Below are 14,885 nucleotides of genomic sequence, written 5' to 3' on the forward strand. Positions count from 1 at the left end.
ATGTTATTTCTTTTGTAACCAAGCACACATGCGTATACTCATGTTTTTGGTTTATCAGTGAAGTCAGGTGTCATGGAAAAGTGGCAACAAGTTTATTTCGAAAAATAAAATGTGGAAGAACAATAGGCCCTAAATGATGTAGGCAACAAATGGTCAGAAAGATACTACCCCTTCCTCAATTTGAGCCAGGAAAAACTCTAATGGTTCAGATGGTATTTGTACTATTATCACCAATCCCCATCCATCTGGATCTACAGATAGGAAACTTACAGTCAAGTCAAATGAGAGTTAAGTGATAAGAAAATAGTGATTTAAGATGTTTGTTTATCTAATGTTTCTTCCTGATATGTGAGGTGTTTGTTTGGTTACCAGTAAAGCACCCCCCCAACCACGAGTCTGAAGTCTTCCCAAAGAAATCCAGGCAGGCACTCCTGCTCCCAACTCCACCCCTGGTGTTCCTGCTCTCCACCCCCTTTGTCCCCGGAACTTCTCCTCTCTCCTGGGTGTCTACCAGCGTCTACAGCCTGCATCTGGATCGCTGTAGGACGATTGAATCCACTGTCCCGACCCCGCAGAAACCACGGCCTCCTCGCGTGTGGACAGAAGGCGAGAAAAGAAGCGAAAGATTGAAGACCCCTTTGTCGTCGGGGGACTCGACTTGTGATTATTAGCGTCGCCGAAAGTGGGGAGGCAGCTTCTGGGATTCTTGTTTGCAGTCCAAAAAGTTTTTAAAAACTTTTCCAAAACTTTTGTTTGGTCTCGTCTTCGTGATTTTACACGACTCCGGAACTCGGCGTTTTCCTTTAACACGCTCTCTGGTTGCAGGAATAAGACAGAGTTGGTGTTTTCCAGCATTTTGAGTGATTTTGATTTTTGCTCTCTTCTCTGTTGAGTGAATGAAGCGTCTGTTCAGCTGAAGGAAACCAACGCGTCTCCATGAGGACCTTTGGAGTAGCTCATACTTAGATTACAGCATTGCTGGACACTTCTTGCCCTCAACGATTTGGTTACCTTATCTTGTTTTTGGTTTTTTTTTTTTTTGGTCTGAAAGTGACACGACATGAAGACGCTGCTGTTGCTGTGTGTGCTTAGCACGCTGGTCGTGTTTTGTGTGTCGGCCACGGCGGAGCAAAAGTCGAAAAACTGCAACGATGTTCGCGATGCTTACAGCTCCAAAGGCTTCAACGTCAACGATGTTCCCAACAAAGGAGTGAACGGTAAATTCTAAACATTGTTTTATGTTCTTCCTACTGTTCAATAACTGGTAGAAAGGAATGGTTCTCAACATGGGGATCAGGGCCCGCTATGGGCCACAGAGATCTCTTGGAGGTCCAGTGGTCATGTAGTTAGCCTTGTCAGTAGTGATGGCAAAATGAAGCTTCATGAAGCACTTGTGATTTTTTTAAGTCCCCTAGATGGTGCTCTTGGTTGGAAGATGCAGTGGAAATTTAATACATTTCCATTGCACTAGGCTTTATATTTAAACCAAGAGCACCATCTAGGGGACTTAAAAAATCACAAGTGCTTCATGAAGCTTCATTTTGCCATCACTACTTGTCAGGTTATCAATGTAACATCATCATCTTATTTGCTGCAGTTGACCATATAAATTGTGATAATATAACATTAGACCATTTATTAAAAATATTTACTTGGATCCAGAATAGTAACAAAAGTGGTAGTATTTGGTTAAATTCCAATTTTGTAGTGGTTAATTTTCCATGACCGACAACACTCCTGCAAGGGTTGTTTTGCAGTAAACGGCTCTGATTGGTGAATGGTTGTACGCCGTCTCGCTTAGACGTACACACCTTGTAAGCACTTAGCTTTGCGGTTAGCATCACCAAGTTACATCAACTTAGTCCTTACAAAAGATAAGGTTACTTCCACTCACCATGACACCTATCAACGGCAAACTTGGTTTGATGTTGTAAAATCGTTTTTAATTGGCACGTGTGTTTGAGAAACTCCTCAAACCGTATTTTGATCTCAATAAAAGTGTTTCCATGACACTTTTGCAAAATACTTCTATTTTGACACGTTTCAAAAACTACCTCGTGATGGCATAATAACTTTGCGTTTTAGCAATTTGTTCTGTGTTTCAATTACCAGTTTTTGCGCAACTTGCATTTTGCACAAATCTGAGAATAATGGAAACACACCTACTGTCATGAATCCAATGACCTAGTAAATGAAATGTATAGAAGACTGCTAATGCCGATAACAGCCTATTTTCAGTGACAAAACAAATTTAAAATTTGTGAAAAGAGACAGCTGTGGCCATTAGGACAATGTCAGTCCCAGCTGCATAGCGGTTCAACTTCAAATATTCAATAAACATGTGAAAAAAGCAAAACTGTTTGTTTACAACTCGTTACTGGCGGCAAGAAATTTTAAACATAGTAAAAAAAAATGTACAGAGCAGTATTTGAACCTGGTACGCTAAAGCAGCACCTTCGGGGCGACCGCTCTACCCACCACTCCATGAACTGCTACACATCTATCGGCACTGAATTTGTACTCTTATTTCCTGTACAATTCACGGCAACATAACAAATGAAAGCAGGAGAGAAGCTAACACAAGCTGTTTTGACGCCCTTTGTGACGTGTTCTCCAGCTTAGCGAGTGGCTGGCAACACTTCATTGCTTCAGCCAGTAAATATAACATTCATTTAGGAAATACTTGAAGGCAATTCATAACAATGGAGAGGTATAATCAACACACACAGTGAGCTCCCCATTGAAAAAAGACAGCCTGTGTTTATTTCCAAGCTTCCTCAGTAAAACTCCCTTGCTGGCAGAAAATTTGTTTAGCCTTTGAAGGTAGTGAGAACAGTTTTTGAGATTTTCATTGTTTTTAGACCCCAAAAAATCGACTAATTATTATGATATCTTAAATGTCCTTATAATCTGCAATTCAGCAATGCAATGATAAAGCGAAAGCTCAGATTTATACAGTGTTATAAAAACATGCAACTGGATCTATGCTGATGAAATATTCGTCAAAACAGTCTTTCCATTTACATGTCAAATAAGACATAAGTTATTGTTTTGTAAGGAGTTAGGACCTTCAGATAAATTGTGTTATCAGATAAACTATTGTAGCCCAGCAACAACAGATCCCCTTGGCATAGATAATTGTGAGTTAAACCCAAGTAATGGAAACAAATGGAGGCGACTTTTGCAGTGATGGTTGGTGTGGGGGAGCAGAGTTGGGGTTTGAAATTCCACTGTGCCCCGCATACTTCAAATCCCTCCCTTCTCTCATTTCCTTTTTATGGTGGTTAAATGAATATGCACACTTACCCAGACTGTTGATTTCAATTCAGTCCAATTTGTTTTCCACGTTTTTGACCCTCTGCTAAACAACATACATTTCAAATGTTGGTCAGTGTCATTTTGGTGCCAACAATGTATTTGCCATTGGTTTTCATTCACTGCTTCCTCTTCTTCACTTTAAACAAAGGGCTTTATTTGCTGTACAGTTCTTAAGAATGAGGTATTGTCAGTTAACTGCATTACTAATGGAAAATGTGATCTTAGGAGACATTTACATGGGGATTTTTTGGGGGGAGTAGTAAGATAAGAAAGCTATGTTTTGGCCATTAACATTATTGGAGTTAGGTGTAACTGTTAAATACTTCTATATAGATATAAGAGCACTTTTTGCATTCCATACAAGTCTATAGGGCCATTGTTTGCGTTCTTACTGTATGTCTTTGTGATGCTAAATGCCATTGAGAGTATCCCAACATGTCTACATTAGTCACATGTGCTGCATTTTTTATATTTGAAAGAAGGGAGTGTATAAAGCCAGATTTATTGAGCAGTTTTGTGAGCTATGCATATGCTTTTTCCTTACAATAGATTTCTGGTTTGAGTGTATATTCATGTCTGGGCGTTAAGCACAGGCAGTCTCAATGAGTTCCCTTTGTCATAAATGGAAACTGAGATAATTCATCCATAGAGAGCTACAATTCTCAAGGTCCATTGTCGTTAAAGCGAGTAAGGAGTGTCCACAAACTGCTTAAAAAGATCAGGCCTTCAAATGTATGTAGGTGGGTAGCAACAGTTCCAGGTTAATTGTACTGTATGATCTAAACCATAGCTTGACTTGAGTTATGATTCCAGAATAACTTAAGCTTCTTTTTATTTGGAGAAGGAAAACATGTCTGCCAGGTGCTGGATAAGTACTTCTTGAAATATTTATTGGCACTCTTAGACTGATAGTAAATCAGACTGGTGGAATATGACTCTTATAGGAGACATACGATTCAAAAACCTGCCTTTTACCACCATGGACATCTTGTGTTATTGTTGGCACAGCGCAGCAGTAGGGATGTTTGTTACCGTTAATGTTACTTTGGGGGCTTTGTTGAGGCCCGACAAGAGGTACAATAAAGATGTTGTATTGCAGTAAAAGTGAAATGGAAACCTCAATTTCTTCAGTGTAGACCAAATTAAGTGATGGACAGTAACAGCAGGCTCAGATTGTGAATTCCTTGTTGATCACATGGGATCGGTCTCATTCCACATTTTATATCCAAGACCTAATTTCTTATCTGTTACAGTATGCGGTGATTCATTCAACCCACTTCAGTTCAATGGAAAATAACACATTTGTAAGGCTCATGTCATTGATTTTTATTGTCTTGTGCACAAATCGGTAGGGACTACTGACTAGAATTGGGATTCAAATGGGCGTGGAAAGGCGATCAGTGAATCAGAACAAATTACAACAAATCTTGGAATATTGTTGTGGTCAGGTTTGAATGTGATCCGGAACTCAGCATGTGTATTGGTATGTGGGTGGTGCATGTGTAGTATAGAGCTGTGCCGCTTTGTAGAGAAATGGTGCAGAAGTGTGTAAGCGGGTATGGGAATAGTTAGCCATCTACTTAAGCATTAAATAAAACTGTTAATCAATACAGTCCCATAAAACTCAGCAGTGTATGAGTGTCACTACCGTTACCTTGCAGCCGACCAGTCTCACTCTGTAACAGCAACAAATGAAATGAGTTGGCCCGAGGACAACGTCTCCCGAGCTAGCTAGCAACTGGTCCCAGCCAACGAGGATAGATTTACGGCATAACTTGCAAAAAAACAATCCGATTTCTATCTTTTACCCACGGTCTTGCAAGGAATCCTGGTTGAAGTCAAATCAAATTAAACAAAAAAGAAAGTTGGATGCGGCAGCCAAAATGCACTTTCCGGTTTAATATATAGATTTCAGTTACCGGGTAAGTGTATGTAAGGCTTTATAAAGCGCTTTGGGCACAGTATGGTATAGATAAAGTGCTACATAAGCGAACTCCATTTACATTTAAAATTGGATCATTTTTTCATTTTTTGGACTTTGATGTCTTTATTTCAGAAAATTAAGAAATAACAATTTAATTATATTTCTAAGTCATTCGTTACTGTCAACACGAACAGTGACTCAGGGTTTAGAGGGCGATTCCAAGCTGTACTTGTAATTATATGTATTAAAAAAAAGCAGTACGGTGTGATTTGTTACCTTTTAGTCCCTTTGTACCTTTAGTACCTTTTAGCTTCATCCTGACCAGGATAGTATACAGTTATACACCTTCAAAGTCTAGTTGTTGTGGGTATGGGCACGATGCTCACAGATTTGCTTGACTCAACCAAAATGTAGTAATGAGTACCGTATGTTGCTGTAGGACCTGATGTAATGCTTCAGTTATGGAACAAAGAGAGAGGGTCATTCCTTATTCTTAATTAGTCCGTTGCATTTTTTTCTGAACCTCTCTGTGTATGTTCGCTCTTAATAAACATGCCTCAAGGTTTTACCTTTCATATTGTAACATTTTATGTGTGATTTCCAACCGGTCCAGAAGCAACTCACTTGACATTATTACTCAGGAATTAATAGTGTGTGATATAGTCTCTCCAAATACTGAAGAAGTAACCTTGTGCACACAAAACCTGTCGGGCCTTTTATTACTAAATGTCAGTAATTTAGCGGTCCTCCTCAGAAGCACTTTGGCCTACTATTTTAACTCTAGTGATAATTAACTATTAAACAACCAGCCAAATGTCTTATCTGTCTCACAAGGTCAATCCCATAAAATTCAAAAGGCCATCCTTTGTTTTACGTGAATCCGCTTTCATGACAAGCTGCTTCGGCGCAATTAATTTCCATTCCTTTGAATGGCTAAAATTCTAATAAATACAATGTTGTTGTGTGATGCCAAATGGGAAGCATTTAAGCAACGTGCAAGAACCACACAATTCTGATTTAGGGTTGTGTTCAACTTTTCTTTTTTTATCCGAACGAGATGTGGGGGAAGTTTTGGGAGGATAGGTTGTTCGAGTTCGAAAATGCTTAGGAATTGTACCTCCATTCAACCGTTTTGCCACCTTTTAGCAAAGATTTCTCTTGACATCACCCATCCCAGGAACAAGGAGGCATCTTAGCGCACAGCGAGAACGGGCTACCTCAATAAATAATGTGGGCGGCTACAAAATTTTGTGATCTTTATATTTAAAATTGACTTTTTTTTAATGATAGGAATAGGAGATATACATTGCCCACAATTCTTTACAAACTAAACAGAATACACCTGAGAGTTTCACGCTAGAGATTATATATATATATTAGTGTTGTTCCGATACTGGTATCTGCAGAGGCCCAGATACTGAATTAAAACAGTGGTATCGGTGAGTACTAACAAGTAACATGCCTATACTATTAATTCTGACGCTAATATAGGACTTTGGATGCAGCATTTTGTGTCTTGCTCATGCACTGCATTCACTGATGTGTGACATGTTCACTGCATGCCGAGCTAAGATATCCTATTGGCCCTTGAATGCTCTACACCAATGGCAGGACAGCTTTTTCATGTTAGGTATCGGTATGGTATCGGCATTGGCATATATATAAATGTAGATTAAACAGTGTAATACTAACATTACTATCATTCAGAAAAAGAGCTGTAAATAACAAAATATTATAAAATACAGAAATGTGCGAGGCATACATCTTTGAGAGAGAAAGTACAGAATAGAACAAAGCAAGCTCGAGACTTGAGGTTGGGTTATGCTTGATGTGTGAACGCTCTGCGTGGAAATGAGAACTTTATCTTAAACAGGCTTGTATGTCCATTTTGGGATCAGACAGGCAGGTGTGACATTTTCCGTCCTCTCTGCTATTCATTGGGATGTATGATCTAAATAAAATGAAAATGAGGTTGTTGTTTTTTTTTTTTTTTTTTTAATGTTATAGAAATGTTTTGTTTACGATCTTAGGTTCATGTTTTATACTGGTTGTGAGAACAGTATTTTGTTTGTTGAAAAATGATTGACAACTACATCTTCCAAAATTTGGTGAGAACTTGTCCTCAACCTGAGCGTGAGAGTGAAAAAAAAAAAAACGCTCAACATGAGAACAACGATTATCTACAATTACCTCTTTCTGAGATATGCACCTTATCGGCTCTTTTGTTGTCAACCCATTTGAAAATAGCAGTTACAATTAGCAGATTTGTTTTATTTTGACTTCTTAAAACTGAGAAAGCAATGCAGAAACAAATATCTCAGAGCTCTCTATAAACATATCTATAAATGTTAAATCTTTTTTCTTTATTATATCCATTATAATTCCTCAAGGGGAAATTCAGCTCGCACTCTGCTGTATATTTGTGCTTCACACTACTCAGAGAACCAGATCACACACGTGCAGCTCTTCAACAACTGGTTGCCATTTTACTTTTTTAGATGGAGGGGATTCAAACCAGTAGAAAACTGTTATGAAGAGTCTCACTGCTGTGTTGCAGTTTAACAGAATGGGTACATTTAAAATCTTTCAATCATACGGGTAACACTGTCCGAGAAAGGCGTTGACGGGCATATGTGTAAATTGATTGTGATTACTTGCATGACGTGCCCCCTCTGAACTGGTCTCCCATTAAAAATGATTTTTCCTGATACTCTTGTATGGTCCCTGTATATTTGACATCTCCGCAGTAACAGTTTGGTGAGCCTGCTGGATAAGTTTAAATATCATGAGGCAGAGGTTTTGTGCGAACCCCAGGCATGAGGGGGAACCTGGCTTTGACTTCGGCCATCTAAAGGCGAGTGGGAGTCTTGCTTCACGTGCCTGTCAGCTCCGCTCTGTCGCTCCACTCTTATCAGCTTCCTGTGAACACAGCAGAGCAGCTCAGACATCAGTGGTTCTCCGGATGCCAGCAACTACTTTCCATCAATCCAGAACAATACAGCAAATCTTTGTCCAGATAAAGTCTTCCATGGATTTATTATTATTTTTTATCTAAAAATATCAAGATTTATATGGCAATTGATATTCCAGGCTTTGGAAAGCCCTCTTTCTTAACCAGTAGAACTTGGAATGAATGAATCGGAATGTTAAGTTTCCCCTCTTAAACTTGCTTAATATGCTTCTATGTGCAGCATCAGTTCGAGAGCAGTGTACCCACTAAGAGCTTGCGATTCCAACTCTGCATGTTTTGCTTTGGCCAGAACCTCTCCAAATGGCCAAGTGAGCGAGAGATCAGTGGGGGGTGGATGCAGTGTGTGGGAACAATTGAGTACCTCCTTATATGCTAGCCTGCCCCCCACCCCCCCACACCACATTCCAAACCGGACCACCAAGACCCACACACTGGGAACCCCAGAGCTGGAAGCACTCGGCAACAAAGAGCTCTGGAGGAATTGACCAAGGCATGCAGGGCAAAGGAGTGGCGTATTTGACTGACAGGAAAGAGTTTGGACCAGAGCAAGTTGATCTCAGTGTCCTGGAGACAAATAGGCAGAAGCCAGATAGCACACATGCGCACATTGGTGTGACTCAAGCAACCGAAAGCATGAACTGCGTGACTCAGCCTACTGAGATCATGCAGGCATGTTCCTACGTATGGCACCCACTGTGTACACCTCTTTATAACGTGCTTGATCTTTTAATATCAGTTGTTAACTTGAGTGGCTGCAGTGTCTTACTGTATTACTTTTTGGATCTGAGTGAGTCTATACAGCCGGGTTCACATGGAGCCTATTAGGAGGAAACTGAATGACCAAACAGAATGAAAACGCTCCATGTAAACACTTCAATCGGAACATAAAGGCCAAATCCGAATGGAATTTCATTCGTATTCACGGGGGTGCTATATTCCTTTTGCCAGTCGGAACAGACGTCATGGTTCAGTCGGAACAGCCAGGTTGCGTTTGGTCTGCGCAAGCTCTGTCTTGATGTAAATGCGAAGTGACGTCGTCATTTACGCACTTGAAAACGGCAGCGTCCTACCAGAATTGGTCTGCGATAGGAGAACTTGTTTTAGGTAACTTGTTTTTATCAAGCTGTTGCTTCAGTAAAAGTGTTAAAAAAATCACAAATACTGTGCTACGGCAGCTTTGAGTAGTAAGGTACTGTGCTGTACTGTACTTCTAAACCCCCAATGTTATGACCCTCTATTCCTGACAGGCCCACAAGTCCATCTAACCATGTTTGTTTGTTTTTATTTCATGCATTGTCTTCAAATCCAGTTAAATAGGTACATTTTTCTATTTGTTTTTAACTACTATTTAGTATTTTTGTAGTAGAAAGAGGTGTCCATTACTGTTACACTTCTTATACTATGACTTGAACCATCTATGCATTATTTGACTGCTGTTGATGTTGAAGTCCCTTTTTACATAAAATGCTTGGATTAGAAACAGTTCTGGGCTATCTGTACTCCTCAACATCTAGCTTCCCTGTGTTGATCCCTTCATGACTTTTGTTACTCCGCCAACGCTAAGGGCTTGTAGGCTCTGATCTGAAACTTCAGGGGTGGAGTGTGAGAGCCTTCTGGGTGACACAACTCCCTCACTGAAGTCATGTCATTACTCTAAACTGTAATAACGGAAAATTCATGATTTCAAGTTCAATTGGTTTTCATTAAAGCTGCTCTGGCATTGATTGCGTATGTCAGTTGTAATGATCGCGATTGGGATTTGTGTGTTTCGGTTGAGATTTGTATGAATTGAAAGAAAGGGGGAGCAGAGCCAAGTTCTTGCCTGGGTGTTTGGGTTGTAACCTAGTGCTGGTTCCTGGCCAGACGAGTTGTAATCCCTGCTAATTACTCCCAAATCCTACATCGCATCACCCTCTGACGAGGTCTTCGCTCACACTTAGCTCACTTTTCAAAACTGCAATTTAAATTGGTTTCCTAATATTTATCTAATCCCTTGCTTGGGCTCCAATTGATTTAAATATACAATTCTAGTATGAGAACGGAACAGGAGGTTTTCATTCGTTTTATTTTGTCAAACAAACAACCCCTCCAAAAAACTTTAGGCGGGGTCTTGGCTGCCGAACATTTTTAAGTTTGACTCATGAACTGATGCCATGTTTAGAGCATAACTGAAATGTAAAACATGATGAAAACAATGGCACACTTCCTGCTGGCTAGAGGCAAAAGAACCTCACACATCAAAGAATATTTTGTTTAACGATGGCTCTGAGGTTGCAAATCATTCGGTCGGTATGTTTTCAGGGTGGTGTGTGTTGGCAGACAAATGTGTTCAATGAGAACCCTAGTTGACCCGCCAGGCCTTAAATTATTGTGAATGAGCGGAATGGCAAGCGGCTAAGATGCACATACACATTGACAACATTCTGAACATGCTGCACCATTCATTACTGGGGTCCATAAAACCTTTGTGTTGTTGGGTTTAGACTTTCTCTTTGACGGTCTCCGACGAGTGGTTTTCTTCCCATCAGCGCAACTGGTGTCCTGTGTCGTAAGGCCCAACAGGTATATCAGAATCTTTGTTGCCTCTTTGTAGTGCCGAGCCTCCAGAAACTTAATCTCGTACCTGACCTCATTCCGCCTGAGGCACTTTGCCGGGCCATGTCCTGCTTTATCTGGTGGATTTCAGCTGCTTTAAGATGTTACATATGAATATTGTCCTCAATTGAATCTATTTTTAAACTTAACGAATTCAATTTCTGGTCGGATTGGCACCAAAGTCTTGCTTGTTGAGGTATAATTTGTCTTTTTTTTTTATTTACCGGTATTTATTTTTTCTTCTCTTATAATGTGCTGCGTGGGATTTTACCAAAACAGAAAGGGGGGCACTTATAGTACTCTTTTTCAACTAAATGCACATAGCCAGTGCACACATAGGACTCTATATTGTGCTAAGCCCAAGTCTAGTGTGAGGCGGTCTGGGCGGAGCTACCTTTCTTTTGGTATTCTCACAGATGGGCACGGTTAAAAATGGTCGCTTTGTGCTGTATATTTGTGTCCAATGGAAGAGGCGTGTCTCATTACCTTAAAATTCAGTGTGCGAAAGGCACACTGTTTAATAAAAATAATGCATTTAAGAAATTGATTTCTACAATTATTTAAATAGTGTAACATGCTGTTGTCATATTTAGGAATGAAAAACGATGATATCTACCACACATATCCGCAAAGCTCAGAATCTGTCTGCCTGCACCTCAATCAAATTCATCAAAATTGTGTTACACCACCTGCACCACAACTTACCCCTTTCTCTAGCAGGCGAAATGTTTATTTTACTTTCACCCGCCAAATTGCCGGGGGCGGTGTTGCCAACTCACCAGTAAGGAAAGTAACCATTAGCTGTGCTAAAAGTCACTAAATGACGTCATTGCCTAATTTACTTACTTGGCAATTTGCATGTAATTCTAATGAAAGCTGTAGAAGAGAGGAATAATGTCTTGGGAGAGGCAAAGAAAAGTTAATTAAAAACACCCTAAATACATATAGAACTACAAATGAACTTTATTCTTCTTCTTTTTTTTGCCTTTGAAATAGGTCTTTACTTCTCACAATAACTTCATGACTTAAATGCTTTGTCTAGACCAGGGGTCAGCAACCTTTCCTGTCAAAAGAGCCATTTTAGGCCAAACAAATACTTTTCTGACCCTCTGGCAAATTTCTGACATTTTTGGCAATTTAATGGTCATATTATGGTAATTTTTTTGCCTTTCGTCCTCCTTTTTGCACGTTAACGCTATTTAAAAAAACTTTTTTTTATTCTGCATTTTTTTGCTACCAATTTCTGACTTTTTGGGGCAATTTTGTGTAGATTTTTATGGTAATTTCTTTTGTTTTTGGACATTTTATGGTTACTTTTTTGAACATTTTCACTAAAAAAATCTGAAAAATCTATTTTTTTAAACTTTTTTTAACGTTTTCTTAACTGCCTTTTTAATTCAATTCTCTGACATTTTGGGCAATTTCATGGACATTTTGTGGTTATTTTCTGCTTTTCCCCCTAACATTTTGAACATTTTAAGTCACTTTTAGGACATTTTTAGGTAATTTTAAATTTTATTTTATCTACCTACCTTTCTCTGACATTTTTAGAATATTCAATTCATTTTTAATCAAAATCATTAATTCATTTTAATTAGTGATTAGTGGTTTCCAGTTCAAGTTGCCGAATTGAACTGGAAGCATCAAAATGCATCAATCGTGCCATTCGGTATGAATTCACACTTATCTCCCTACATGGCTCTGCAAATCTATAAAATAACACTGCCTCACTCTTTCACCCTAACGTTTCTTTGTCTCACACACTCACAAGATTGGACTGGGTTAAAAGGCAAGATGGAATATGTTGCCGAAGCACGAGATCAAATGCAAAAAATGTTTGCTGCTCTTCAAAGGGCACAGACTCTGAATGCAGCAAAAAGCTGGAAGATAAGGCCAGTTGTTACCATGAATCATTGTCAATGCCTCGTGTTCATTCCCAGAAGTGAGGGTAAAAAAAATAAAGTTTTGTGATTTACTCAGTTTATTGTTTTGCATTTAATATAATGGACATTCCTGGACAGACTTGCTAAAATAAGTTGGTAAATGTTTGTGTGCCCCATCAATTGCACCAATCATAGATACTTTTGTAATAACAACAAGTCTTGTTCTAAATAGATCAGAGACCATGTTGTGCAATGGTGACTGTGCTATGCTCTGATCTCATTGATTTTTTTTTTTAGGAGCCGCAGGGTGTTTATCATGTAACTGGGCTTGTAGGATGACCCCCAAGTCACTGTCCTTTTACTAATCATTAACACATTTGCCACAGTCTAGCACAGGTTTTCTTCAGCCTTCATAAAGTACAAAAACCTCAACCTTTCCTCTCATATCCACTCGAATGTATTAAAAATAAGTCCATCCTCTCATGCTAAATACACATCTGCACAGAAGTGCTACATTTACCTCATGCTGCTTTCTACATAAAGGTCAGACATTGTCTAAAGTTGATTTCAATGCTTAACTGTGAGACACTTTGAGAGGGTCAACAAAACAGTGGTAGTTCCTATTTTCTGATTCATAAGTGCTCTCGGGGAAATGTGGGCGCAAGTTGAAACCCTGACAAAGCAGCGACCTGGGAAGTGGTGTAGGCAGGGGAGCTTTTGTGCCTGGACACAAAGCTGGAGATGCTGGCTCAGGACGGGACAGGGGAAACCGAGCGAGAGGCTGCTATGATTTTGTGGAATCTCCCCAGGCGCTTCTGGGTAAATGTTCATGGATGACAGCATTTTGGAAGACTCACAAGTAGAGAATTTTAATTGGCCAGAGGCCCCAACTGGTTTAGTAATCAGTAATGGACTCTGGTAACGACAAACTGAGAATGATTCATCTAACATGCTCGTGATACAGACATGGAAAACAATTTCTGATGAATAAACAATTTTGCTGATCTGCACACACATTAAATCACAAATGTTTCATGTTAAAAGCAGAGAGCCACACATATTCATGGCTATACCATGTGCCTCATAAATCTGGGCAGTTTAGTGTTTTGAAGGCTGCTGCGGAAGAGTGTTAATCCTCAATTTATTTAAGGAAACATTTTACACTGTCATTACCCAAAACCATGACTTTGGCTCTACTTCAGAATATATTCACTCCAGACACATCTGATTAACTGCACCAATTAATGCCTTTATAATTGGATTGTTGCTTTGCAGAGATTTTCCATGTGTGTGCCAATTTACAACATATTGTAGTCACAGCTTGTTTTATGATATACCTGTCTCACAAACATCCTTGATGGAATGTCATATTGAACACACACTTAACATTTGACTAAAGGTTATCATTAATTAATTAACCAGAAGTAGGGTTGAAGGATAATAAAAATAAGAAATCTAAAATCTTATTTTTTCCCCTTCAATATTACGATTGCGATTTAATATGTCTTTTTTTTCCTTAGGTCCTCTTCCCATGTACCCAGATTTATTGTACATAAATATTTGGGTCTTAGATGTTAGGCTTGCACTAAAATAAAGGTAAATGAACCATGAATTAGTATGAAAGACAGATTTTTCCATCTATTTTGATTAGAATTGTTAATTTACTACAAAAACAAACAAACACTTGACTTGCAGTCTATTAAGCGACCACCACGACAACTACACACAATTTTACCCAACACGTGTGGCATAAACACAAGTCAGTAAATCATAAATCAGATTACAACACTTGATATGTGGCTTTACCACTTCAACTCAGCCCAGATCTGTTAATGCTTACCCGGTTATTGATGATTACATTGACAAACAAAAACCCACTTTTGCTTTTAGTATATCAGTTTTTCTAAGTTTCTCGTCAATCTTTAATAGTTAACAAAACTGGTGTCCGTCTTTTACAGATATTCCATCAATAATCCCCTCGTCTGGTCAAGATGCTTAAAAAATATTTAGGATGTATCCAAATATATTTAGGCAGGCTACCTATCTGTCTCAGATGCTATTTTTTCAAGTCTTTTTATACGAGGTCATGCTTTTGTGTTATATGGTTCTAACTCAAATAACGCAAAAATGAGGCAGCCAGCGGCACCAGATGCATTTAACTGAATTTAAAAACTGTTCTTTTCATTTGAAACAA

General features: G+C 39.1%; 1 protein-coding gene across 1 annotated transcript in view; it reads left to right on the forward strand.

Moving 5' to 3' along the window:
* The first annotated feature begins 479 nt into the window (after positions 1 to 479).
* gpc4 (glypican 4) overlaps positions 480 to 14,885 on the forward strand; it is a 39,070-nt gene continuing 24,664 nt past the window's right edge. Inside the window, exon 1 of the mRNA XM_077578270.1 lies at positions 480 to 1,217. Within this exon, the coding sequence (XP_077434396.1) occupies positions 1,061 to 1,217 (157 nt within the window). The 5' untranslated portion in view covers positions 480 to 1,060. The remainder of the gene's footprint in view (positions 1,218 to 14,885) is intronic.

The sequence above is a fragment of the Vanacampus margaritifer genome, chromosome 10 (assembly GCF_051991255.1).
Source record: "Vanacampus margaritifer isolate UIUO_Vmar chromosome 10, RoL_Vmar_1.0, whole genome shotgun sequence".
NCBI lineage: Eukaryota > Metazoa > Chordata > Actinopteri > Syngnathiformes > Syngnathidae > Vanacampus > Vanacampus margaritifer.